The sequence below is a fragment of the Annulohypoxylon maeteangense genome (assembly GCF_022496945.1).
Source record: "Annulohypoxylon maeteangense strain CBS 123835 unplaced genomic scaffold GGS22scaffold_5, whole genome shotgun sequence".
Lineage (NCBI taxonomy): Eukaryota > Fungi > Ascomycota > Sordariomycetes > Xylariales > Hypoxylaceae > Annulohypoxylon > Annulohypoxylon maeteangense.
Window position 1 is genome coordinate 532,528 of NW_025953252.1, and position 14,476 is coordinate 547,003.

The 14,476-nt window shown below is 47.2% G+C and overlaps 5 protein-coding genes across 5 annotated transcripts; 3 read left to right on the forward strand and 2 right to left on the reverse strand.

The window, feature by feature from the left end:
- Nucleotides 1-282: 282 nt before the first annotated feature.
- On the forward strand, nt 283-3,690 carry GGS22DRAFT_199011 (uncharacterized protein; the record flags this gene model as incomplete). Its single annotated transcript, XM_047966219.1, has 8 exons — nt 283-397; nt 462-631; nt 711-1,940; nt 2,013-2,319; nt 2,380-2,610; nt 2,667-2,870; nt 2,939-3,223; nt 3,283-3,690. 8 exons carry the CDS (start codon nt 283-285, stop codon nt 3,534-3,536), a joined length of 2,796 nt encoding a protein of 931 aa, XP_047820442.1. The 3' UTR covers nt 3,537-3,690.
- Nucleotides 3,691-4,069: 379 nt separating this feature from the next.
- Nucleotides 4,070-6,200, forward strand: GGS22DRAFT_158254 (SURF6-domain-containing protein). The gene is made up of 3 exons (XM_047960612.1): nt 4,070-4,182; nt 4,277-4,360; nt 4,465-6,200. Exons 1-3 carry the CDS (start codon nt 4,162-4,164, stop codon nt 5,932-5,934), a joined length of 1,575 nt encoding a protein of 524 aa, XP_047820443.1. The 5' UTR covers nt 4,070-4,161; the 3' UTR covers nt 5,935-6,200.
- A 2,282-nt stretch (nt 6,201-8,482) lies between these two features.
- On the forward strand, nt 8,483-9,752 carry GGS22DRAFT_199015 (uncharacterized protein; the record flags this gene model as incomplete). The annotated part of the gene is made up of 4 exons (XM_047966220.1): nt 8,483-8,608; nt 8,684-9,186; nt 9,268-9,332; nt 9,388-9,752. 4 exons carry the CDS (start codon nt 8,483-8,485, stop codon nt 9,750-9,752), a joined length of 1,059 nt encoding a protein of 352 aa, XP_047820444.1.
- A 221-nt stretch (nt 9,753-9,973) lies between these two features.
- GGS22DRAFT_158255 (uncharacterized protein) lies at nt 9,974-11,780 on the reverse strand. The gene is made up of 2 exons (XM_047960613.1): nt 10,919-11,780; nt 9,974-10,856 (listed from the first exon to the last, which is right to left on the reverse strand). Exons 1-2 carry the CDS (start codon nt 11,579-11,581, stop codon nt 10,023-10,025), a joined length of 1,497 nt encoding a protein of 498 aa, XP_047820445.1. The 5' UTR covers nt 11,582-11,780; the 3' UTR covers nt 9,974-10,022.
- A 408-nt stretch (nt 11,781-12,188) lies between these two features.
- Nucleotides 12,189-14,079, reverse strand: GGS22DRAFT_158256 (M6 metalloprotease). The gene is made up of 3 exons (XM_047960614.1): nt 13,990-14,079; nt 13,135-13,934; nt 12,189-13,070 (listed from the first exon to the last, which is right to left on the reverse strand). The coding sequence occupies exons 2-3, from the start codon at nt 13,878-13,880 to the stop codon at nt 12,623-12,625; spliced, it is 1,194 nt and encodes a 397-aa protein (XP_047820446.1). The 5' UTR covers nt 13,881-13,934; nt 13,990-14,079; the 3' UTR covers nt 12,189-12,622.
- Between the last annotated feature and the right edge of the window lie 397 nt (nt 14,080-14,476).

Here is a 14,476-nt window from a genome sequence, read left to right on the forward strand (position 1 = left end):
ATTGCTGCAGGTGTTTAGCGTCAGTACCTATTGGGATTGGATTCGGCCCCCAACTTAATCCCTGTTTTCAGCCCACGGAAATATACCACTCTGAGGCATAAATTCCTTGCTGACGCATCCCATCTTAAGAGGAGATGAGGCTGTCTCATGAAGAGGGGGTTTAGATTCGCCCATCTTATTCCTCTATAAATCAAATTTAAACTAGAAACTGTTTTCTTCGTACGATAGACTGCAACTCTCTAGAGGATACTTGATCAATTTTGCCATAAAGAAATATTTGCGATGTCGATTGTCACGAATGAGATCGTGGCGACTGAGCCTGAAAATCATGTCATCGATAACCTACCTTCCGAGAAAAAAGATTTGAGTCCAGAGGGCTCCGCGGATAATGAGAAAAGTACGTTATTACCAGTCTAAGAATTAGTTACTACCTACTTGTGTGTCTAACACTCCACAAGCAGTTATTGGTGATGAAACTACTAATAGCGACAATGACGCCCAAGCGACATCTGAGAAAGGAGAAATACTACCCACTCCACGGGAGACGAGTAGCGATGAAAATTATATAACATTTTATCATGACGACAATAAGGAATTCATAATACCATGGACCATATGCAAGACTTGGAAGGTATGCTATAAATTACCTAGGTCCCTACCTCGTAACTTTTCATCCATGCCTATCTACCTACTAATATGTGGTGGGATAGGGGATGAAAGATTTTATCAAGTTATCGTATAGAAACGACGAAGATGCCAAAACAGAAATCGACGAGGACAAGTTCGACCTCTACGTAGATAGGAGTTTTATTTTCCCGCATACTTGGGAAGATTTAGTTCAGCGAGGGTGGGGAGTCTCTATCCGACTTAATTCAAAAGCTCATCTGCACCAAGATGAGGAAACCGATTCCGACAGAGAGGAATCTGAAGATGAAAACGAAAAAGATGAAACTGATGAAAATTTCGAGGGGAAATACGAGGTGAAGACCACGTACACGATCGACTACTATGAAAAACGCTACGGAGACGATGAGCTATTATTCACCACATCTCACGACGATGCTATTGAGTTGAACACCTCGGGACATCGCGGCAAGAAAGTTTCTATACTCGAGGAGAAAACAACGGTGATGTGCAGAAGGCGCTATAATAGGCGTCCAGATTCCGTGTTAAAACGAGCACCGAAGCTTGACGATGGTGATCGTATCGAGAAGAAGCATCTAGTCATTAACTCTCCACTCTTGATAAACGCTCTTCGATCAGTTGTGAAGTACGCATCCGATGGACCATCCGGGGACGAAGTCGATGATCTTAAGGCAGGAAAGTTCTCACATCCATATCGAGATCTATTCTATTACCGGCAAGAGCTCATCGACTTTAAAAATCAAACCACGGGGATCCGATCGAATCATAGCCAACGATACAATGAAGAATGCGATAAACATATCGACTTCCTACTCAAGTTTCTTGAGAACGAACCTACTGTCCAAGTCAAAGCGCTAGAAGCTCGATGGGCAAAGAAAGTGCCAACAACCACGTTTGCGGGACTTTGGCTTTTATTGAAGCCTGGGTCTGATGTTTATGTCCTCCAAGATGGACAATTGAACGCGTATGTGGTTGATTCAATTAGTGGCGGCGTCGAGCACTTCTTTAGGGGACTATGGTCTGTCAGTATTGGAAGTTATACAGTCCGCTTGTGGAATTTGGTTTACAACGGGAAGGTAATAACGCGGAGGTCCAAGGAGGTTGTCATACCGGTATTTGACAATGAGCGGAACATAACATCGTTACCAGTATTCCCGACCAGATTCCAGGATCAGATGGATGGCGGTTTGCGAAGGAAGCAACTCATTGAACGAGGCCAGAAGCTATTTCAGTTTGCTAAAGGGCCTGCGTTCTTGGAATATACCGGCTCTGGATTAAGGCCAGGTTGGAAAAAGGTAAGCCGGGATTAATATTGAAATAGCCATAGTTACCTACTTCGAAGGAACGTTGCTGACTCCGATTAATAGTACAACCGAGCCAGAGTCGTCATTGAACATGAATCTCGACCATGGATTAACGGGGATTTCGACCGAATACTAGATTGGGAATTAGACGAAGATGAATACTCAACCGAAATCAGAGAGAGGGCCAGAACTCCTCACTGCGAGTGTACCGCTTGCAACCGAACGAAACTTGGTCAGGAGACTTACGTATCAGGGACGTTTAGCGATTATGACGACATTGATCCAAAACGTTCGCTGCCACCCACAGAACACCAGTCCCTTATATGCATGTCCCATATGTTTGGTTTTGTTCTCAAGGATCGCATGTATGGTAGGTACTTTCCAACGATCATCGTTCATCGGAGATAGAAGGATTCTAACCTAAGTACAGATCTCATCGATGTCGGCGGCCTAAGTACCCCGAGGATCGCCAAGGACGCAATAGACCAACTAGTGATGCGACCCGCATCAAACAAAGAGACGATCAAGGCGATCGTCCAGACTTATACCGACACTGGTAGTCAAGCCGAGCTTTTCAGCGCAGACTTCATCCATGGTAAGGGTGAGGGTCAGATATTTCTCCTACACGGACCGCCTGGTACCGGGAAAACACTCACGGCTGGTATGTGTACTTATTGATAGATTAGTAGTCCTTGCCAGATACTAAATTCACTACAGAATCCGTCGCTGAGTACACCAAAAGGCCATTGTTAAGTATCACCGCGGCTGACCTGGGTCACGAACCGATTGAATTGGAGAAAAACCTTCTCCGATTTTTCAAAGACGCCAATAACTGGGATGCCATTGTATTGCTTGACGAAGCCGACATATACCTCGAGCGGCGCTCAACTAACGATCTCAGACGGAACAGTATCGTGTCAAGTAAGTTCTATCTAACCCTAAAGCAATGAGAACAGGTCATTGCTCGAATGAACTAACTAGATATGTAGTCTTCCTACGAGCTCTCGACTATTTCCAAGGTATCTTGTTCTTGACCACGAACCGTGTCGGCCATTTTGACGAGGCATTCCTGTCCCGCATTCACGTAGCAATCGGCTACGAAACCCTGGACGATGCTGCGCGGGAACAGATATGGGATAACCTCTTCAAGAAGCTCAAGGATGATCACAAGCACGGCGGCCCCGAGATTCATTACGAATATGAAGCTAAGCAATACGTCAAGAAGGACGACGAGCTCAAATCGTTGGAATGGAATGGTCGCGAGATCCGGAACGGTATGTTTAAACACACCGAATCATGTGTTTCATCAGCTAACTGCTTGGTTTTTATCTAGCTTTCCAATCAGCTGTTGCTCTCGCCATCTACGACTCCAGAGTGGCTAGGGAAAAGGGAGTGTCTGTTGAAGATTCTGTCCCAGAGGTTAAAGAGAGTCATGTGAAGCAAATCGCGAAGATGTCTACAGCGTTCAAGAATTACATGACGTCAACTCATGAAGGAGTTAAGGACTCGGATCTTGCATATAAGATTGGGATTCGGAATGACAAGTTCAATGTGTCTCAGGGGACAGAAATACCGAACTTCCGATAGAGTTACTCACCTAGTTACTATATAGGATAGAGAGGTTATTGGGATATAGATTGAATCGAATTTTGAACGTATCCTTTGCATAATATACAAGATCAAAAATAAGGGGGGTTGCCAAAGAGTAAGTTGAAATATTGTCAAGGGGAGAGCGACCCGTACTCGACCCCACATGAGCCGGGAGACCCATTTATCGGCTCCGCCTAGGCAAGTGCAACACAAGACCGCATGCCTAAATAATTCTTATCGATAGATCAATTACCTCAAGAGGTTAGATTGGAGTATGTAAGCGCCAAGATTTCGAGGCAGATAAGGGAAGCGATCCGCTCTGCACCAGAAAAAAAGCCCACCAGCAAAAAATCAAGCTCAGATTGATCCAATCAGCAATCGTTTTCATTGACCTACTGCAAACTAGGAACCGCTATTGCCCCATTTCTTAGCGCTTGGTGTACCTACGTACCGTTGTGAACGACCGACTTTTCTTACCTGAACTTTTTTTTTTCATCCCAGGGTTCCAACGATCCCCATTCTCCATCATCCCGCTTCGACGAGGCCAACCACCTAAACCCACTCGTTAGAAAAGAATTGTTGGAGTGTGTGATATTTGATCCGTATCAATCGATCGAGTACAATGGAGGATTCTACGCTCAAGGTTGGTTCACCCAACCACTTAATCCGTATCGTGCATCGAGTGTCGCATGCTCTTGAATGTGGGAATATGAATAACCAACACTGCGACAACACAGGAGCGTCTCCTCAATTCACAGAAGTCTTTCGATGGACTTCTGTCATTAATACCAGCCAAGATGTACTACGGGGAGGAGACAAGTGTAAGTCATGCTTTATACCTACAAGCTCTTTAGTCCAGATTCACCCAACTTCACCCAACTTCACTCAGTATATCAGCATACTAATTATTATTATATCGCTACAGGACCAATGGAAACGCAAGAAGCAGACCAAAGCCGAAGCCGCCGCTGCCAGGCGAAATAAGCTAGACCCCGATAGTGACTTAAACCGAAGCGTCAAGGAAGTAATGGATGAGCAAGCCCAAAAGAAACGAAAGCGAGATCAAATGCAAGATGGCGATGAAGATGCTTGGTCTGATATCGATGGAGTCGACGCAGAGAAGCCTGGTGAGGGATTGAAAAAGAAGACATTGAAGGATGTAAAGAAGAAACAGAAGAAATCTGACGATGAGCAACCCGAGTTAAGCGAAAAGGAACGACGGAAGGAAGAGAAGAAAGCTGCGCGAAAGGAGCGAAAGGCAGAGCGACAGCTATTAAGAGAGGAAGAGGCAGCCTTCCAGAGGCAAACAATTAAGGGTGTCAACAAGATCAAGCTCGGACCCAGAGAAACGAGAACTGATCCAACACCGAGCAAAAACACCCAAGATGCCGACATTAGCAGAGAGGTTGACGATGTCGAACCTTCAGATATGAAAGATCTCGATGTCGCCGGCCTTGATGGTCCTAACGAAGAACAAAACTCTACTTCCGCCCCGTCACCTCCATCAGAACCCCAATCCCCTGTCTTTGATACCAACGGCACGCCCGCCGACTCAACCGGCCAAGCTCCTAGCACTACTACATCCATATCCTCCACAGCCCCAACCGAAAAGCCGAAGCATATAAAATTACCCACTGATGACACCAACCTCCGAGCACGCCTTGCCGCAAAGCTACAGGCGCTTCGCGACGCACGAAAAGCCGATGTCGACGGCAAGCCTATACGTACTCGTCAGGAACTCATCGAAGCGCGCCGTCAGAAACAAGCCGAGCGCAAAGCCCATAAGAAGGAGTTGCGACGGCAGGCTAAGGTAGAAGCGGACCAAAAGCGCGAGGAAGCCTTAGCGTCTGCTCGAAACTCACCGGGTAGCATCCTCAGCCCGGCTATTGACCTCGACAATGACAACAACTTCTCCTTCGGTCGTGTTGGTTTCGGCGACGGCTCCCAACTATCCCACGATCTCACTCATGTCCTGAATAGCAACAAAAAGAAGGGACCATCGGATCCAAAGACGGCTCTTCAAAAACTAGAGAATCAGAAGAAGCGATTGCAAGACATGAACGAAGAGAAGCGAAAAGACGTCGAAGATAAAGAGCTTTGGTTAACGGCAAGGCGACGTGCAGAGGGCGAGAAGATCAAGGATGACGAGAAGCTACTTAAGAAGGCCGTCAAGCGCAAGGAGACAGCCAAGAAGAAGAGTGAGAAGGATTGGTCTGCTAGGAAAGAAGGTGTTGCCAAGTCGATGAAGGACCGGCAAAAGAAGAGGGAAGAAAACATCAAGAAACGACGAGACGAAAAGCTCTTGGGCAAGGCTGGCAAAAAGAAGGGGGCTAAGAAAACTAAGGGTCGGGCTGGGTTCGAAGGCTCTTTCATGGGTGGTGGCAAGAAGAAGTGAGCTCCCTCTGCTACTGTCAGGTAGCCTTCATACGCTCCTGGTCGGATGGAGTTGGGTATCTCCCTCGGCGGCCATGCTGCTCGATGCTGTACATACCGCGTGTTTCTCAGGTACCTATTGATAATGGCATCGGCGGATCTGATTGGTTCTGGTTTCTAAAATACGGGATAGCGCTGGGCATCTCATGTACGTAGGTATAACATTGTTATACTGGTTAACAAGTCGAATGCGTGGCAAGTAGCTGGGTATATTTACGATGATAGGACTTGATGTATCATGCCGTGACATGTTTTCACATGTATATCCTCATTTTTATGAAGGAGACGTCTTTATGCCTTTGCTAAACTAAGTGCCTTCCTTTATTAGACATGCTGCCGCCCCTATCCTCAATATTCTCTCCCAGAATCACTAAGCAATCCGTGTCACTCGAAGACTAAGAGGCAATGGAAGCTCTGGTGGGGCTTCCCTACGAACGCACTGATATATCCCCCGCCGGTTCTAAGGATGGAATTGGGGGTTCCATTGTTAGGAGTCGGTTGTGTTAGGGGACCTTTACGTCTTGGCTCTCCATACCCTTTCAGGGTACATTTTCTCTGTCAGTGACCAGCTATTGAACAGCCCAACGTACACCTCGAAGATTAATTCAGTAATCTTTACATAAGTCAAGGTCTCCAAAACTCCAAGTCATTCAATTCAAATATTTAGCAGAATTGAGCAATGGGAAGTTTGCGTTTCCATATGAATTTGCCCAGAAAATCATCATTGCAGTTTCTTATAAGCGCTACCCATTGAAGGATCACCTGGTAAGATATTTTGAGTACACCTAGACGAACCTTTTGGAATTCTCGGCAATGATACATTCAGGTTCCGTGAAAGGGGTATCCTTCAATGAATGAAACGGTTAGTGCAGTAGTTGTGGGTGACTTATCCTAGAACGAAGAGAGAGAACTTGGGTCAAATCCCCCTGGCCCGTCACCATAGAGAATGTAATATATTCAGCTTATCGCCGATCTTCGGGATGCACAATATACCTATAGACGCCGGTTTCTTACAGATTACCACGACGGACCGAATTTGTTTTTCGGACCTGGCTTTGCTTTTGTTACAAGTATAACAACTTATTCCAAACAAATTACTTGATAGCACATATTATTCTCGTATATCACGCATGTCATACACACCTTATATATACCTATAACTTGCTCAGCTAGGGCAGTTGGGTCAGTCAAACAGGCGTTGTGGTTACGATACCTATGATGTGGTGAGGGGATTTCGTGTTCCTGGGAAGAGGCATCGCCGGTTTAGTCATACCAACAAAAAATTTCTAACATTCAGAGGCAGTTCCCGTCACCAGATATCCACGAGTTTCTTTTTGACCTACCAATCGTATGATAGCATCCAACAATTTTCTTCTTGCGCGATCATGCGGCACACTTGCTATTTCCTATTCGACTAGTACTCCGATTTGGAAAGGTTTGTCCCATCCAGCCGGAACGCGAACTCTCTATACTGCCAATCACATCCCTTACCAAGAACTATTGGTTGGCCGCATTGACATAAGTGGTTTTGCTTCCTATTCGTTATTCTCTGTCAGTCTGGTAGGCCTAGGCAACGTCAGGGACCGAGAAGTTGATATATCAAGATAAAGACCGCTCTCCCCTTATAATCTGCCGACAGAGCACGTTTTGCGATCCGGCATATTGAGCTTCGTATCCCGCGGCACGAGATAGCTGCATCCGACTGATATAGATACAGGCGTTGCCCCTGCTGGTGTTACGCATGTGTAATCATGTTAGTCTCCCGTGGGTTTGCGTCCCAGCGCACCGGTTCCGTGTGTCTCACACTAGCTCAAGCTATCAAGGGTCTCAATCTATCCAAACCACAGGTTTTTCGACTCGCTTTAGCTCTATTAGGTTTGGCAAGACGCCCATCAATGACAAGCTCTCCCGGATCCGTAGGGTGCCTTGCGGATTATAATAATATGACCTGTAACTTCGCCATCCCTACCTTGGGACGACGGAAACGCTCCCCCCGGCTTTCCGGATGGCGCTGTTCCTGGCTTCGGAGCTTATTCATCGAGAGATGTCGCGGTTATGGCCCTGTTCGAACGTGACGGCCCTTTAGATACGATTACTACGTTCTGTAGCACTAATCGGGTGCACGAAATCCTATGCAAGGAATCCTTTCCTAGTAGGAACTGTTAGGTGTTCCTGTTCAATCACTTCCAAGGAGGACCCATGACATAATTTGATCGAATTCATTGAAAGGCTTGATCGTCGCCGTATCGGTGCCGTCGTCTCGTCATTAGACTTCTATTCACTTAGGTACCGGAGCACAATCCGCGGAGTCTCGAAGCTGCCAACCTGAGTTTCATTCGAGTACATATGTCTTCCCTTGTTCCCCGCGGGTTCAATCGAGTTGGGTTCCTACGATCGTATACGACTCCTCTCTGATTTTCAGTTTGCCCCTCGCAAAAGCAAGACCAAAGCTCATCTCGATGATGAACTATGAAGGTGAGGCTGCTCGGCCTCCTATAGTAGGGGTTAAAATGGCTATATTCGTCACCTCGATTTTATTCATCTTCATATCGGCGGTAGTTGTATCCCTTCGAGTTTATGTGCGGTGGACCGAAAAGTCGTTTTGGTGGGACGATGGTACTATGTTTGCGGCGCTGGTCAGTATCAATACCCCTTGGAACAGAACAGGACAGTCAGTTGAACCAATCGGTCATCTAACAAGGAACTATCAGATTATATATAATGTCACAATCGGTCTAGGCTGTAGAAGTGTATATCTCGGCCTTGGCACCCATAGGGCTGATTTGACCGAATATCAGGAGAGAGAGGCCAGAAAGTTTCTGGCGATATGGCTTCCCTTTTACGCAGCATGTCTCGTCCTGGTCAAGGGGTCCATTTGCATCACTATGCTACGACTCACCCAAACGATGAAATACACCCGCTGGTGCATCTATCTGCTACTATGGCTGTGCATATGCGCGTTCATAATATCTATCACAGGATCTGCGAGTTCGTGTCGCCCCTTTGCGGCGAACTGGGATCTTAGATTGATCGCCGAAGGGAAAGGGTCATGTTCACCTATCACTGCCGTACTCGGGATTTCTTACACTTCTACAGCCATAACAATTGCTACCGACATAGCGTGTGCGATACTGCCTGGAATTATACTATGGAAGACCCAGCTAAGGCTGAGAGTCAAGCTATCAGTCGGGATACTCCTATCGTTTGGTTCATTGTAAGTTAAAATCTGTGTGCATTCAAACACGACTCCCACCCCTATCTTAACCTTTTTGCCCTCTTAACTCACGATCTCTAGTGCTTCGGTTTGTACAATGGTCCGTGTGCCATACGTCAAGTATTACATGGACGACGACCTAATTTGTAAGTCATAGTCTCGCAACTACAAACTGCCCTTTATTCTAATACAATCTGATAGATTGGCTCGCGAACCTGGTCTTGTGGTCCAACATCGAAACCGCTGTCGGTCTGATCGCTGGTTCAGTCCCGATACTACAAAAATTAATCATGCGTCATTTCAGAAAATACAACCCCTCCCCAACACCCAATTCCGTGGGATTAGTGACATTCGGTAGCGCCCCTATAAAGTCGCGCAATAGAAGAGTTTTCAGTAACCCGACCGACATTGGCTTTAGCGTCACGACGGTGCAGACGAACCATCACCCTCACGATTGGGAACGACTCGAGGATGACTCGAGCTCTGGGCGTATCCGAGCCGATTTCACTTACGAAGTCGAGACATCACAAGCTTCGGAATCTGATCTGGTCGAAAGGGGGGGATAAAGGGGTAATACAATACAACCATAATGAACGGTGACCGGCTCACACGCTGACAGGCACAGTCGAAAAAAAACTACCTACCTACCTAGTAGGTGATAAGATGATATCGACCAACCTATACCACATAGAAATATCTGTCTTCATTGACTCGCAAGACCGTACTTCACGACGGTTTAATGTACGCTACTACCTCACGGCTGAATTTAATTTTACTATATACAAAATTCTCTTTCTTTTTCTCCCCCCAAACCCACCCATCTAAGTAGGTACCTATTATGATGCAGTAATATCCACAGTCCCAATCCTGGTATAATTCGAATACGTCGACGTATCATCCGGGTCGCCCAACCACGCATACTCCACAATCTCCACACCCGTCCCATTCGAAACCAGGCAATACACTCTCCGCGCATGATTCGCAACCATAGTCCCGCGCTCCCTACAATCCGACAGCGCCTCGACCTGGGTGCTCGACGCAGTCCAACTACTGCCCTTGTAATAAGTAAGCTGAACGCCGTTGCTAGCCGCAGGGTCCATAGTGAGGACCTGGAAGCCGAGTTTATCCGTGATATTCGAGCTCGTCTCGTTGAAGCCGGTCGAGAACGCCGCGATGTTCGTCTTTGGCCCGATGTCCCGTCCTAGATACGCCCCTACGTACCGCCCGTCGCCGTTTACGATCTGCGTTAGCGCGCTGGTGGTCGCGCGGTAGAAGATGTTCATGCTGCGGTGGCCGTCGGTTGTCGCTGCTGCTACGTACGCCTGCGCTAGCGAGCTGTTTTCAGATGGGGAGGCTGTGGAGACTTGGATCACGCTGTTGTCGCTGTACCACCCGCTGCTGGCGTTCTGGTAGCTGGCTTCTCTTATTCCGTTCGTGGTTTGCCAGTACAGGTACGTGTACTGGTTGCATAGGTCGCACTGCTTCCCGTATGACACGAGTGAAGACCCGGCCGTGGAGATGTAGCTGTTTCCTGCGGCCGAGTCTACCCAATTTGCGGCTGGTAAGGTAGATTGCGTGGAGACACCCTTAGCGGCGTTATATGTGAGCGCCTTTATTGTCGCAAGGCCGCCGCTATCTGGGAGTTGCCAGTAGACATGGAGATCGCGGGACTAGGTGTAAGTATTAGCGGTTTTGACGTCTTGATTTTTTTTATCACGGCGTTGTTTCTTACGGAATCGCTATATGCGAAGACATCAAGCGACAATGCGGTGCCTTTCCTCACGCTGTCGAAGCCCAGGTTATTTGTCTTGCCGTCCACTATGGGGGAGACCACCCAACTCTTCCGCGACGAATTCCATGCTGACATATATATCGCTTTGTTATTTAATTGGTAGACCACCAGATAATTTTCATTTCCAAGGCCATCCGTAAAGTTCGCGGTCGCTAGGTTGGTATTCGCGTAAAGACTAGTGGCATTGGATGTCGAATCTGCTGAATCATCACTACTGGCTGACTCGGAACTGGTGCTCTTCCTACTCGCTACCACTCCTGCAGTCACACCCACCACGATTGCTATAAGCATCGCCACAGCCCCAAGTAAAGCCCAGAAAAACTTTCGTTGTATGCCACATATTTTAGGTGGTGCTGCTGTTGCTACTGCTCCTGCACCTGCTACCTCTTTCTCCGGTGTTTGGACGGGTTCTGGGAGGGTGTTATCTATATCAGCTTTAGGAGCGCCGCCGGCAACGACTTCGGGGTAGTTTAAATGTTCGGTCGCATTTTGGTTGACCTCCGGTGCCTGCGCGGCGCGTGCCGATTCTTCGAGATTTCGATTTTGCGCCTCCGTGTCCACCTCCAGGGTACTATACTCGTACCTATCCGTCGAGGAATTCATGGTAGCTTAGACGGGACGGGCAGACGCGTCTGTCGCAACCCAATAAGCAGAAAAGAAACATAAGAAAATTGACGATTTGAAGTTGAAGGAGAGACTAGCGAAGACGGCGGAAGGAAAGAGGAGCAGAGAAAGATCCTTGATGAAACCTTTCAGTAGCGAGAGTGGCATGTCAGCCCTGTACGTAAAGCACAGTCTTAATCGTCGTGTATTCTGCGAATTGTAATCCCGGTTGGAATTCCAAATAAGGAAACAATCCTCATGTGGATTATAATTCCGCATTAGCGGCATCTCAGCTGCTGGGCTGTGCCAGGGTGCCTGTATGCCAAGGCCGCTTCGACGCCTTCGCTATGCCGTACTCGATTTAGTGAAATCTGTAATAGGTCGGATGGTCATGGAGGATTCTCATCGGTTACAGACGACTACGTACATAACCATTTCCGATTTAGTCGAGACCTAACTTGGAGGCTCGAAGGCGCTTATGAATGATTAACTAGAACCTATCGTCCGGGACTTATGAATCGGGTTTGAGGCTCTCGCTCTAGTGGAGCAGATATAGATATAAACCAGGCAGCTAATTACAACTATAACGTGCTTGTAAGGGTGGAAAGACGGTCTGTTTGAAAGTGTGCTAATATACGAAACTTGCATAGGGAAGAGTGGTTCCAAGTCCGAGGAAATAAAATCTGGGCAGCCCTCATTTCCGGAGGTCGAATTACCTAGACAGCCTATGTCTCAGCCACGAAATTTATCTCTCTGTGCAACCGGCTGATATAATAGGTACCTAAGTCTGGTCGATTTGACTCTTTTATTACCGCAAGCCAACCTAGGTGGATATAATATTTCCAACAACTGTGCCACAAGCAAACACCGCGCCGCACAATGAAACGACCAATGACATCTAGGTATCATTCCATATTAGGAAATTCTACCTAGGTAGACAACTCATAATTAATTATAACAGGCGGTGATCGTTGCCAGAGGCTGAGAGGCATATACCTACAGAATGTTGATTTTTACAAGTTGAGATTTCTGATTCTCTACCTACGAAACATCGACTTTGATCTCAGTCCCATCACTCGATTCGCTCAAAACCGTAACCTTGATACCCCACCCTGAGACGGTATATTCGCTCGTTCCCGCCAGAGACAATACAGCATCATTTAACTTATCTCCAGCACAGCCGCTCGACCCAGGAGTTGCATCCAATACCCGAACGGGACCTTCTCCTGTAGCCGTAGTGGTGGAAACGGTGTAAAGGAGCACACCCGTCGAACACGATGCCGAATCAAGATCACTCGCCGATCGTAGCTCCGCGACCAACACGTTCGTACCATTGTGCTTGATAACCACAGCTTTCGAACCTCCTGCTTCTTCTAGAGGTGTCAACGTATGAGTTGTCGAGCCCGACTCAGCGACACAGTTAATCTGTTCATCAGATAGCCATCCTAATCGCCACTTATCCCACGCGAAGTAATCGGGACTTGGTCCACTATAGGCAACTTCCATTAATTCTCAACTCATTCAAACCAGTTTATATCAAGTTCAATCCTCACCTAATAAGTCCCATCAAGTCCCAACCACCTATAAACAACCCGGTCGCGCTCCCATTAAAGGGGTAATAATCGGGCAGACACATGGTATGGCCCGTCTCATGATTCAAGACCAGATACTTCCAGGTCTTATACGCATCCAAGCCGAACGTCACCGATTTCTTAGCGACGTATACACCAGCACGTGTCTGGACGTCGCCCATGAAGGTGGGCGAAAAGGAAATGGAGGCCGCGTTAGCAGTCGGCACGACGTACAGCACATCCGTTGGCGGTATGGTCGCGTTATACGCATCTAACGCGTCCTGGATATACTTCTGATGAGTTTCGTAACTCAAGCCCCGCGCCCATCCGTATGACGAGGCGGCGGCGGGCATACGGTAGAACCGGGAGGTATCGGCGGTCACATCCAGGGTCAGCGCGCCGTACGATGACGTTGCATACCATTCCGCGGCGGCAGGCAAGAAGAAATCGTGCAAGCTCTGCGGGGTTTCGATAGCTGGTTCGTCGGCGAAGTCGACGAATATCATGAATGCGTTTAAGGTCCCGGTGCTGGGCGCGCAGTTGAGCTCGTATCCGAACCCCGCGCTGAGATACACATCGTTATTAGCGGCTAGTTTGCACGCGGAGATGTCTGCTCGGGGAGGGTGAGAGGTTGCTGTTGCCGACACCGATATTATCCATTCTGTGGTGGCGCATAATAACAGGTACCATGTAGATACTCGGAACATCAGCTGCAAGTGGCCATCCATTTTAATAAGTTGGGAATTATAACATGGAAATGATTAACGAAGTAAAGGGACACTATAAGTAAGTTAATTGTCTTGATTTTATGATTCATGATGAGAAGGTTGCTTATCTCAGCTTGGGGTCACCTTCCCGAAGTGGAATTCTAGGTAACATTGATTGGAGTATAATTCCCTGGTTCTCTAAATTTCCAATGAATCTTATCGAAAAGTAGGTATTTAGGTATGAACGTCAATATCTTTGAGACGGAGATATTCTCGATTCATCCAGAATAAGAAGCGGTCCAGCCCTACACTGTTTGCTCCTTCAACATTTAACCGGCTGTTATGGGTAATGGATATTAACCGACCAATTCAAAGATCTAATGATGTTTACCTATGATGCGGTACGATTGTTAAACGGGCATCTAAATGAGAAAGATGATTTTTTTCAATGAAGCTTCTTCCGCACCAGAGTGGAAAGGGGGAATTCACAGATTAGTCATCATACAGATTGGTGCACACCTGAAACCAAAGGATTTATGATTATCGCCAAAACTCGGATAATAAACCTAAGTAGAGAATTAGTTATCGATATCCAAAGCTGCGATCACTATCTCAAT

Bases quoted from the DNA above. Each gene is read 5' to 3' on its own strand.
- GGS22DRAFT_158254 (XM_047960612.1), top strand. From the start codon at position 4,162: ATGGAGGATTCTACGCTCAAG. The intron at 4,183-4,276 runs GTTGGTTCACCC...GCGACAACACAG, and splicing joins TGGAGGATTCTACGCTCAAG to GAGCGTCTCCTCAATTCACA. The intron at 4,361-4,464 runs GTAAGTCATGCT...ATATCGCTACAG, and splicing joins ACTACGGGGAGGAGACAAGT to GACCAATGGAAACGCAAGAA.
- GGS22DRAFT_158255 (XM_047960613.1), bottom strand. From the start codon at position 11,581: ATGAATTCCTCGACGGATAGGTACGAGTATAGTACCCTGGAGGTGGAC. The intron at 10,857-10,918 runs GTAAGAAACAAC...ACTTACACCTAG, and splicing joins TCTTCGCATATAGCGATTCC to TCCCGCGATCTCCATGTCTA.
- GGS22DRAFT_158256 (XM_047960614.1), bottom strand. From the start codon at position 13,880: ATGGATGGCCACTTGCAGCTGATGTTCCGAGTATCTACATGGTACCTG. The intron at 13,071-13,134 runs GTGAGGATTGAA...AGTTGCCTATAG, and splicing joins GACTTGATGGGACTTATTAG to TGGACCAAGTCCCGATTACT.